This window comes from Sminthopsis crassicaudata, chromosome 4 (genome assembly GCF_048593235.1).
Source record: "Sminthopsis crassicaudata isolate SCR6 chromosome 4, ASM4859323v1, whole genome shotgun sequence".
Lineage (NCBI taxonomy): Eukaryota > Metazoa > Chordata > Mammalia > Dasyuromorphia > Dasyuridae > Sminthopsis > Sminthopsis crassicaudata.
In genome coordinates this window covers 291,661,669-291,674,052 of record NC_133620.1, presented here as the reverse complement: position 1 = coordinate 291,674,052, position 12,384 = coordinate 291,661,669, and the positions used below count along the sequence as shown (strand labels likewise).

Here is a 12,384-nt window from a genome sequence, read left to right as displayed (position 1 = left end):
GAGAAAGACAGAGAGAGAAAAAAAAAACAGACATGGAGGGAGACAGTGCCAGGGAATGTGTGTCTGTGTAGAAAGGAAGAGTGACAGAAAGGCAGAGACAGAGAGAGAGTGTGACACAGTAGTCATGGTAACAAAGTGCGGTGAGCGGCACCAAAATCAGCCGTGCACATCCTGCATAAGGGTCCTCTTCTCTATTCTCTTCCGCCTCCAAACTGGTACTTCTCAGGAACCCCAGAAATGTCCCGAAAGTTCTGAAGAGGGGCGGGACGCCCGCGGTGGTAGGTTGGAGTTGCTTTTGGGTAGGAGCAGAACCCCCAAAAACCTCACTCAGGGCGAGAAATGACTGGAAAATTCCTGAGCAAGATGGGGGAGGGAAAGAGAAGGGAGCGCCGCCCCAGGAACGCTGTGATTGGCTGAGACAAGCGGAAAAGAATAGGTCCTAGGGAGAATAAATAAATACGGAGCATTGCGGCTGCTTCTGACACAACCTGCAGACTGGAGTAACTGCGCCACAGAAACTTCCGAAATTCCTCGGAACACAGAGGCTGCGAAACCTTCGCGAGACAGCCATAACTGAAGCCTTCTGGAAAATCCCGAGTAAAGGCGTGTTTTTCCCAAGGCTCTTGCGCTGCTGCAAGAGGAACCTGTTTTGTGAGGGGTGTACTAGCAGTTTCCGGACTGAGCTTCCAGAATCAGAATTCTGGAGACATTTTCCAGCATGTCATCTGCCAAAGGTACCGCCATCGGCATCGATCTGGGCACCACCTACTCCTGCGTGGGAGTGTTCCAGCACGGCAAGGTGGAGATCATCGCCAATGACCAGGGCAACCGAACCACTCCCAGCTACGTGGCCTTCACAGACACGGAGAGACTCATTGGAGATGCTGCCAAAAACCAGGTGGCCATGAATCCTCAGAACACAGTCTTTGATGCCAAAAGGCTGATTGGCCGTAAATTTGGAGATTCCGTGGTGCAATCGGACATGAAACACTGGCCCTTCCAGGTGATAAACGACGGGGGTAAGCCTAAAGTTCAGGTGTCCTACAAGGGGGAAAACAAGGCCTTCTATCCTGAAGAGATCTCCTCCATGGTGCTGACCAAAATGAAGGAGACTGCTGAGGCCTACCTGGGCCATGCAGTCACCAATGCAGTCATCACCGTCCCGGCCTATTTCAATGACTCCCAGCGCCAGGCCACCAAGGATGCTGGGGTGATTGCTGGCCTGAATGTGCTGAGGATCATCAACGAGCCCACAGCAGCTGCCATTGCTTATGGACTCGATAAAGCTAGTCAGGGAGAGCGGCATGTCCTGATCTTCGATCTGGGCGGGGGCACTTTCGATGTCTCCATTCTCACCATTGATGATGGGATTTTTGAGGTGAAAGCCACTGCAGGAGACACCCACCTGGGGGGGGAGGACTTTGATAATCGACTAGTCAACCACTTTGTTGAGGAATTCAAGCGAAAACATAAGAAGGATATCAGCCAGAACAAGCGAGCTGTGAGAAGACTTCGGACAGCCTGTGAAAGAGCTAAGAGAACCCTGTCTTCCAGCACCCAAGCCAATCTTGAAATCGACTCCTTGTTTGAAGGCATTGACTTTTATACTTCTGTCACCAGGGCAAGGTTTGAGGAGCTGTGCTCAGATCTGTTCCGGGGCACCCTGGAGCCTGTGGAGAAAGCCCTGCGGGATGCCAAGATGGACAAAGCCAAAATCAATGACATTGTCCTTGTGGGGGGCTCCACCCGAATCCCCAAAGTACAGAAACTGCTGCAGGATTTCTTCAATGGCAGAGACCTGAACAAGAGCATCAACCCTGATGAGGCTGTAGCCTATGGAGCAGCAGTGCAGGCAGCCATCCTGATGGGGGATAAATCAGAGAAAGTGCAGGACCTGTTGCTGTTGGATGTGGCTCCCCTGTCCCTGGGGCTGGAGACAGCAGGAGGTGTGATGACAGCCCTGATCAAACGCAACTCCACCATCCCCACCAAACAGACCCAGATCTTTACCACCTACTCTGACAACCAGCCAGGTGTGCTGATCCAGGTGTATGAGGGAGAACGGGCCATGACCAAGGACAACAACCTGCTGGGTCGTTTTGACCTGAGTGGCATTCCTCCTGCTCCCCGGGGTGTCCCCCAGATCGAGGTAACCTTTGATATTGATGCTAATGGAATTCTGAATGTCACAGCTATGGATAAGAGCACAGGCAAGGCCAACAAGATCACCATCACCAATGATAAAGGTCGCCTGAGCAAGGAAGAAATTGAGCGAATGGTGCGTGATGCAGAAAAATATAAATCAGAAGATGAGGCCCAGAGGGAGAAAGTTGCTGCTAAAAATGCTCTGGAATCTTATGCCTTCAACATGAAAAGTGCAGTGGAAGATGAAGGTCTGAAAGGCAAGATTAGTGAGGAAGACAAGAGAAAAGTGCTGGAGAAATGCCAAGAGGCTATCTCTTGGCTTGATGCCAACCAGCTGGCTGAAAAAGAAGAGTTTGAGCATAAGAGAAAGGAACTGGAGCAGGTGTGTAACCCTATCATTACTGGTCTTTACCAGGGAGCTGGTGGTCCTTCTGGGGAAAGTTGTGGGGCTCAGTCCCAGCATTCAAGCTCTGGCACAGGCCCCACTATTGAAGAGGTGGATTAATTGTATTTTCTCCCACCACTTGACTATGTTACACTTTGAGATTCTGGGAATTTGGGGAATCTTTTCTTACATTATGATTTTGTTCCTTTAAATTCCTTATCATGCTTATATAATAATTGTGAGATATTATAGACCTCTGTCCTTTTAATAAATGCTTCATTTTTATTTTTAGTTTTTTTTTTTTCCCTCAGCTTGGGAGTGAATTAACATTGTTATGCACTTACTCATAACTCATTTATTTTTATTTTCAGTAATGACTTAGAAAATAGGAAAAATAAACTATCAAAATGAATCATTAGTGTCCTTTTTTTTTGTGTGTGTGGGGGTCTACTTTTGCCTAAATAGTAATTTCCTTTCATTAAAGATTTGTTTGAAATGGCAATGAAATTATGTAAAAACATGATTTCCAGAAGGAGAGAAAAACATGATTTTTCTGAGGGAAGGGTATAATGAATTTGGTGAGTGGAAGGTGCCTGGTTTGTGGGTGGGTTAGTGAGATAAATTAGGATTTGCAAGGAAGGAGGGATAAATCAGGGAAGAAGAAGCTAAGGGAAAGACCTTGAATTCTGAGAAGGAAATGGGATCTTTGCTGATAAAGGACTTTGGGTTTAAAAAGGGGAGGGGGACAAGAATGTTTTTAGATGTATTCACTGAATGATTACTGTATATAGATAAATGTTGTAGTTGGGAATAACCTTTAAGATGGAAGAGAGGATGGGGATAGGGCTTGAGGGTATGAGCAGTGGGTTCATGAGAATAACTGTTGAACTGAGGGGTTGAAGGTTCGGGAAGTGCAAGAATGGCCTTCAGTCACTGACAATAAAACACTAAGAATTCAAGGGAGTAACACTTGACCAACATGGGACTCAGAACCACAGGAACACAGGCAAAAAATTCCTCAACTTACCCCATCCCTGGTACCAGGAATTTCCTAGCAAGTGCTAAATTCTGACAAAATACGCAGAAGGGAAGATGGTACAAAGTTCCTAAAGAATAAAAACTGTATTATGGATTTAGAGCTTGCAAGGGAACTTAAAAGCTAGTTTATGAAATTGCTTGCCTATTACACAGCAGGGCAAGGATTTCAACTCCCATTCTTTTATTTTGCACCACAATTTCTTTTGTTAAACTACAAGAATCCAGGATACAGGGATTGCATGTCTTGGAGGGGGGGGATAATTTGGAAAAATGAATACAAGGGATAATATTATTTTTTAAAAATTACTCATGCATATATACTGTGAAAAAAAATTCTAAATTTAAAAAAAAAAAAAGAATCCAGGATACAATCCTGGTGAGAGGAACTACATTTATCACGGGATGACAAGAAGTATCCCTATCAAGTTTCTAGCTGAAAATTCAGAATTAGGCATATTATTATTTGGGAAACAGGGGTAGAAATTGTCAGTTGTCTGAATAGAAATATTTTTTAAATTGAGAAATGGGGAGCTGAAGCTTCCACTATATCTGTAGCTAAGTTCCCAACCAGGTGACAATGAGGGGAAAGCACAATCCTTATTACAAGCTAGTTAGCCCAGATCAAGTTGAGGACTGTGCATATCAAGGCCTCCATAATTTTCAATTCCCATCTTATTTTACAGGGAAAATCTGAGCATTCCTGTGGGAAAAAAATTATGTTTTTGGTTGCATTCCTAGTGTGTCCTTGTGTCTATGTTGATATGTTGTTCCTGCTTGTTACTTTTTTCCCCCTTCAATTCCTTAGTATGCAGATGTTTATTTCCAGGGTCAAGTTCATTTAAAACTTTAAAACCCTTTAATTCAAAAAAGTTTAGAAAAATCTTTGTTTCTGGAGTAGAATTATTTAGTTGAATATAGCATGGAGTACTGAATATTATATTGTAATGTCATTTCATATAAAATATCTACAAGTTATGGACTTCTGACTAAGTACCATGGAGGAATGGACTAAAAAAAAAAAGAAGAGAGACATTCTCTGTTCAGGCAGCTAAAGAAGTAGAGGGTATAGACAATGTTTTTTAAAATTTATTTTTAAATAAATTATGTTACCTTGCTTTACATCTTGAGAACAAAAATATTTGTCATCTAAAAGTTGGCCACTAGGTCATAATATTGCCGTGATAACCTATAAAGTTATTTCACACAAAACATTTATAAACTCAAGATTAAAATTAAAATTGCCAAAATTTTCATTAAAAAGTACAATAGCTATGGGTCCACAATGTTTTAAAAGGGGAGTGCTACCCCATTAACTGTAGTGGCAAAAGGGTGAGGATGGGCAAGTCTTGTTGGATATGCCAGCTCAAAAAAAATGCCCAAATATTACTCCAAATAGAGAGAAATTTGATTTAAAGAGCACTTAAAAAAAATTAGCTTTTAAAACAAAAGTAGTCTTTACAGATGTTGAGTCTATCAAAACATTAGCATTTAGAAGAAAGTTATTAGTAAATTTTTTTTACTCACATATGTTGTTAAACACGATTATTAAGTTCCTGGGCCAGTCAATTTAACTCAAAATAGTGGTGAACTGTAATATTATATATTCTAACCACTATATAGGATTTCTGTGGGGAAATATATGAAATGTTGGATTATACCTAAAAACTAATACTTTACAGCCACTATTATAAAAAGGGGTTTTCTCTACCCTCACCAACCAAGTCAGTTGGTGAGGAGATTCCAAACTTAACCACCAATTTCTTAAACTGGGTCTCAATTTCTTGTGGTTCTTCTAACTGTGTAGGTCATGAAATTATGATTTATTATCAGTAAATATTTGGTTTGTATACCCATTATATATATATATACTTATATACTATAAAGGTCACATAAAGATTTCTTGAAAAGGGTTCTCAAGTAGAAAAAGTTTAAGGAGCCCTACTTTAAGCCATTGATTGACTCCTGGAAATTACAGTTATAATGGGGGAGGAAAGGAGCAGGAGCTGTTATTTTAGTCAGGTGCAAGAGCTTCAATGAACCCAAGCGACAGGGACTAGAAAATGAAGAATGATGGGATGCTCCAGTGATGAGATAGAATTGGTGATGGTTTTGTACTGGAAGAATAGTAAAATCATAAGATCATAGAAGTAGAACTTCAGGAATACTCTGGAACAGCTTTGTTGCAGAGGACAGTAGAATTCCTATGGGCCAAATACTGAAGGGTCACAGCACATGGTGTAATGGAAAAATACAGGAATGAGGCAAAAGACAGGAGTCCTGGTCCTTACTCCACTAGTAGTTTGCTATGTGACCTTAGATAGACTCTTTACTCTATAAAATGAAGGTCAGGTTATATGATTTTAAGATCCCATTGTTCTCTGACATTCTTTAATTCAGAATGCTCATATGCCACACCCATCTAGAGGCCTTCCTGAATGTACACTGATAAACCCGAATTGTCATTCTGAAGCATCACATTTGTGAACCTTCCAAATTTTCACATTGCCTCTATTATGAAACCTTGCCTGATCATCTTTAAGGAATGCTTTTTCCTTCCTTAGAATTTTGAAAATATTTTGCTTGTGTCCTTTTTACTATGTATAGATAATGGTCTGTTTTGCAATGTAGTTATTGATTAGTTGTGTATGTGGCATTGGAAAGCACAAAAGACTTTGAATCAAGAGAACTCAATTCAAATCCCAGCTGTGATATTTACTAGCTTTGACTCTGGGAAAATCACTTAACCTGTGATTCATCTTTTAAAATGCAAATAGGATAATTATTATAGTACCTCCTTCAAAGTGTTTTCATGAGCAAAGGGATTTATAGAAGGGAATGATGTACATAATGTGGGTTATTATGTGTGTGAAATACTGTGCTCCATTTTGATACAACCCAGGACCATTGTTTCAGCTATTAAATATCTCGAGGACCAAGTTGTCAAAGGTGCAGGCTCTGTGTAACCCACAAGGTTATGCTTCCAACACTCTAATTTCTAAGTTTAGCTTAGATCTACTTGACAGGTTCTAAGTCCCAAGTCCTTTTGCACATACATAAATAGGATTTATTTGACTGAATTCTTTCAATCAACAAACATTTTAAGTGCCTACATTGTGCTAAGTGTGGGGGGGTGTTACAGAAAAGGAACTAGTGTATAAACAAATGTGGGAGATAACATGCAAATAAACATATACAAAGCATGCTACTTACAGGATAAATAGGCAAGTTAATAGAAGGAAGACATTAGGATTAAGATGTATTGGGAAAGGCTTTTGATAGGAGATGGGACTTTACTTGCAACTTAAAGTAAGTCAGAGAGGTCACTAGTCAGAGAGGAGAAGGAGAGCAATCCAGTTAGAAAAAAAATGTGTGGAACATAGAGATGGAATGTCTTGTTTCTAGAACAGTCAGAAGACCAGTGTACATCTCCCTATAGTAATAGGAAAGGGTTGTGTGTGTGTGTGTGTGTGTGTGTGGAGAGAGCAGGTAAAGGGTTGGGGGAGGAAGGCATACTGAATTTAGTTTTGGATATATTGAATTTAAAATGTCTATGGGGCATCCAGTTAGGGATGTCTGAAAGTGATGTGGCTAATGTAGACACCAGATGATGGCAGGCACCAAATGTTGGGGTTTGGTCATGTAAAAAATTCACAATGGCCATTCTCTCTGACAAAAGGTAGGTTTATTTAAGAGAAGAAATTACAGACAAAATGAAAGAATAAAATAGACACCAAGAATAGTAAATATGGGAGAGCATATAAAAGACAAATTCCTTAGTGGAGCTCACAATTACCCTGGAGAAAGAGAAAACCCCATGAGGTTGGAGCATGCTCTTAGCTGGCAGACAAAATCCTGAAAGGGATTTAAGGAGGAGAAGTGGTGTTAGGAGAGAGACCTAGGCAGGTGCAAGAGAAGAAACACCATGAGGCAGAGTACCATAAACATGATATGGGCCATTAGATTTATAGGGAAAATTTAGCTTTAGGGACTTAATATAACTGGGATTTCTGACTGTATAATATCTACAGAGATGGGGTCACTGAACTAAACTGATCTCAATTATCAGAACCTTCTTCCTTCCTGCCCCAGGGAGTAATTTTATCAATATTTCAGATTCTCTCTGGCTACTACACCTACCAGTCAGGACCTCATCAAAAGGAAGTTGGAGGTGCAAAGCTGAAGACCAGAAGAAAAATTGGAGCTGGAGGGATACATTAGATAATTATCTGCATGTGGATGGTAATTAAATCCATGGGAGTTGAGATCACCAAGTGAAGTAACATAAGATCTACGACAGAAACCTGAGGAACACTTATGGTTAGAGAGTGGGATCTGCAGGAGAATCCTATAAAGAATATAGAGAAGAAATGATCAGATAGGTAGGACAAGAACCAGGAGAGAGTGGTGCCTCAAAAATATAGAATAGAGAGGAGAATGTATCAAAGAGAAGAGGTTGATTAACAGTGTCAAAAGCTCAGGAGAATGAACGGATGAGGACAGCTTCTAGAGGAAATATAGCTTTGATCCTGAGGTCCCCTGACCTTAAGAGTACTATTGTTCTACAAATCTGTCTGCCGATGATTCTAAAGTCTTTGGCTTTTGGGGATGTCTGAAAGTGATGTGGCTGATGTAGACACCAGATAATGGCAGGCACCAGTGTTGGGGTTTGGTCATGTGAAGAATTCACAATGGCCATTCTCTCTGACAAAAGATAGAAGAGAAGTTACAAACATGACTGTCAGATAGATAACCTGTTGATCAGTAATAATCAAGTTCCTGAAACAATAGTAATAGATCATTCCTCAGACCTATGAAATTTGAAAGATCTGCTGTGAAAAGTTGTATAGTGGGATGATAAAGAGAGATACAGTAGGATTGTTCCGCAGCAGTGAAGACCCAGTTGAGGTTATGATGAGGTAGCAATTCTTAGTTCAAAATAAACATGTAACAAATTCACAATGGCCATTCTTTTTGCCAAAAAGTAGGTTTATTTAGGGGGAAAAGTTATAGACAAAATAAGAGGCAAAATAGGCACCAGTGTGGCAAATATGAGAGTTGGGAGAGCAATGGTGTTATTGGCCAGAACTTAAAACAAGGTACTAAGTGTAATTGAGGAGATGATGGTTAAATCTAGTTTAGCATTGATTTAATCCTGCAACAAATAATGGTTTCCTAGTGATATAATGATTGGTTTATAATCAGTGTAGAACATATAAGCTGGGACCCTTAGCCAGGATTCATTTGGAGAAATTCAGAGGGCATTGAAGGAGGCAGGAGCTCAAGCTCTCGGAACCAAGGAGAGAGATAGGCCTCAAAGAAAGCTAACCAGGGCCCCAGGAAAGGAGACAAGACTTTGAAGGAGACAATAAAGGATTTGGACTTTAACCCCTGGCTACTCTTCTGGTGATTACTGAACCAAACAAGGGCTGCTCCCAGAGACCCCAAGAAAACTGAACCAAAGAGAACATTACAAAATGGTGTCATCAAGGAAAGGAATTTGGAGGAATCCATTAAAGGAATATGCCATGAGGCCTGAGCATGCCCTTGACTGGCAGGTTTCATTCATAGAGGAGTTTAGCAAACTAAATAGAGTTAGCTAGAGTAAGGAGAAAGATGACATTAAAGAGAAGACACTAAGAGGAGAGAAAAAGAGTGCCTCCTAGTTGGCTTAGTCCTGGAAAGAATTTAGCAAAAATCTTCAGCATGAGCAGATCTTCTATAAGGGAAATACAGCCTTGAGCATTTCTCAAGGAAACCAGGGAAGTAAAGGCAGAAGCTCAGAAAGAGGGATCAAGGAGCCAGATGGAATGTAATGAATATCTCAAAGGTTCTTTAAAGATGCATAGTAATTGGGGGATAAACAAGGGAGAAAGAATTCCATCTGCCAATCACTCTATACAAACAAGATAGCCTGGGAATTGGTTATGACTGAAAATAGTTGGCTGAATTGCTTCCTGACAAGAGAAGATAGTAAGTCCATATCAGAATAAAATAATGGAGAGAAGAAGAGAGAGTAGGGGGGATGACTGAGAGAATTTAGGAATTAAGGAATCTTTCAGCTTCCAACCTTTTAGAGACATCATTACTCTGTAAGGTATGCACTCATCTAAAGTATTCAATATGAAAATTTTCATCAGTAATTACAATGTAGAGAAGCAGTAGTGACTATCTAGTACAGTAGTGTCTAAATCAAATGGAAAGTGGGAGGAGGACTAGACCATACAAAAAGGATATCTGTGGGTTGCATAATGATTTAGAAAACTGTATGTTAACATTATCTATGTTCTATTGTATTTTTGTTTATTTTGTTAACTATTTCCTGGTATGTGGGACAGGTGCTAGACCCCATTCCCCAAATTAACTAACCAGAAACATCTTCAGGTACAAAGAGAAAGCATTTATTTAGTCCCTGCAGGGAGAGGCCCAGCACACCCAGGAAGGATCTCAGTTCCCAGCATGTGCTCCTCAACCTGACAAGCAGAACACCCAGTTAAATAGCAAAAGATCCAAGCCTTTTCATTAGATAGACTCAAAGGATGTAACCATCATTGACCAATAGTCACCAATGTTGCCTGCTTCCAGTCACTGATGTAGGGTCTGACAAGGTTTGCAAGCAGGATATAGAAGCTGAGAATGCAATTAGCCTAATATTTTGCCTCAATTGTTATCTTTACTTCAGAGAAAGAGCAGGAAGAGAAGAGTTAACTTGGTATTTACAGCTTTGGGGATTGTGGCTGCAGTCCTGTCAAAAAAGAGAGGAGGACCATTCTTAGATAGATAGGGACTATAATGAGGGCATAATTTAGGTTTTAGGCAGGAGGCAAGATAACATAATTTTATTCCCAGGGTAGTTTTGGACAAGTGTAATCTCCCACTCCAAGGGTACCGATTGCCAGGGCCAATACCATACCAGTCTTCCCCAGACAGATATGGAGACAAGACTGATATTAAGGTACCAAATGTCAAGATAAGGTCTAAAGTGATTTTAGGTTGGCCAAATAGTTGGTATTTCTGGAATCCTTCTGAAAGGATTGAAATCCAGTGGCCTTTCCCATCAGGACCTGCAAGACATAAATATCCCAGCCTTCTCCAAAGGATTAAGGTTGGGCCTTGCCATTATCTTTCCTCGGCCTTTCAAAGGACCTTATGAATGTTCTGATACTTAAAGCCCTGTTTTATCCACATCCACTGATCTGGCTCTCTAATTTATATACTACAGCTGTGTCACCAGGCATGATAATGGGCAAACTTATACCCTGACCCATTATGTATTCCACTATACCAGGGGTTCTCAAACTACGGCCCTCAGGCCAGATGCTGAGCTGAGGACTGAGGACGTTTATGAGACCTGCTGGGTTATGGCAAATGGGCTGAGGGGCAGAGACAGAGTGTGAGTTTTTGTTTTTACTATAGTGCGACCCTCCAACAGTCTGAGGGACAGTGAACTGGCCCCCTATTTAAAAAGTTTAAAAAGTTACCCATTATACCTTTTCGTCTCTCAACAAGGCTATTGAACCTTCCTTTGCCGGGTCTGGCAATTCTTACTTGTAACCTCTCCCTCAAAGATTACTGATTGCCAGCATGCCTAATCCCAGGCTTTCTGACATCTCCAGCCAGCTTCATCAAGCAGTGGCTCTTGTTCAACAGAGCACACGGACACTGGAGCTTGCGAGCTCAAGTTTGAAAGACACTGGAGCCAACATTCTCATATCTTTTTATCATCTCCTCAAGGCTCGGGTTATTATCTAAGAAGAGCATGTCTTTCTGGCAACTGGCATTAGTGTTCTAACTAATTTCCAGATAAGAAGACCAGCTGCTTCTCCTTTACCTAGTAACCTCTCAACAGTCGGTTAGCCACAAAATCAGAGAAAGGTTCTACTGCTGGAAGCTAGGAGAGCCAGCAGCTTTTTAACATATGGAGATTTAACCCTGTAAGAGTTAACTGCCTCTTTCAATTCCTTAAATTTCTTCCACTCTAACAGGGGCCATGTTCTTTCCTGGAGGCTATCAAACAGCCAAATCCTTGCTTCCCAGTTATCTTGGTTTGCTGCCTTCTGTAAAATACATCCTAATTCTGTCTGTAAATCTACTTTTTGCTTCCCTCCCCCCCCCCCCCCCCCCCCCCCGCCCCCTGCCTCTTCCCGAGATATCACATCTACTTTTGCCTTGTTTTATCAGTCTTGGACCAGCCAAACTCATAAAGTCCCTGGCCAATCCCATCCCTGTTCTTTGGGTGCTATTTGCCTATGGGGAAAGATTGGTATGTATGGCCCTGGCAATCAGTAGCCTGGGAGTGGAAGATTACAGACAAGGATGGAGTCAGAATGGCAGGCACCTGGATATTGTTTTTCTTTTCTATTCTTCATTGTGTCACGATGATGAGGTAAATACCTAATGATGAGGTTTATACTTCATTAAATTAGGATTGAGGTCTATGGCAGGATTGGGGTACAGGGAGTCACATGGAGCTCCCCTGCAACCCCTTTGGATTTGGCGCAAGGATACAAAGTTAAATGAGGTTTAGTGGTGGCGAGAGTCCCCTATAAATGAATTTACAAGCCTGAAAATCTAGATTTTTAAGAAGAGGTTTATTGCTGGGTTTGGAAGCAAGGTTAAAGTCTGGTTAGTAAAAGACATTAGATAGAGAAGGAAATACACCCCAAGCGGCGGGACAGAGAGTCTCTGATGCAAAGCATGCTTGCCTGGCATGTTTCAACTCTCTGCCAAGGGATGATTTCATCTTGGCTCTTTTATCTGCTTCAAGAAGCCTGGGGCATTGGGCAAATTCTTGGTGGGCTTTTCAGATAAGGAAGAAA

The 12,384-nt window shown here is 41.3% G+C and overlaps 1 protein-coding gene across 1 annotated transcript; it reads left to right on the top strand.

Annotated features, from left to right (window-relative positions):
• Nucleotides 1–46: 46 nt before the first annotated feature.
• Nucleotides 47–2,942, top strand: LOC141566625 (heat shock 70 kDa protein 1). The gene has a single exon (XM_074311415.1). The coding sequence runs from the start codon at nt 719–721 to the stop codon at nt 2,648–2,650; it is 1,932 nt and encodes a 643-aa protein (XP_074167516.1). The 5' UTR covers nt 47–718; the 3' UTR covers nt 2,651–2,942.
• The last annotated feature ends 9,442 nt before the right edge of the window (nt 2,943–12,384 follow it).

What these genes read in the sequence shown, in the direction of transcription:
- LOC141566625 (XM_074311415.1), top strand. Translation starts at nt 719, where the DNA reads ATGTCATCTGCCAAAGGTACCGCCATCGGCATCGATCTGGGCACCACC.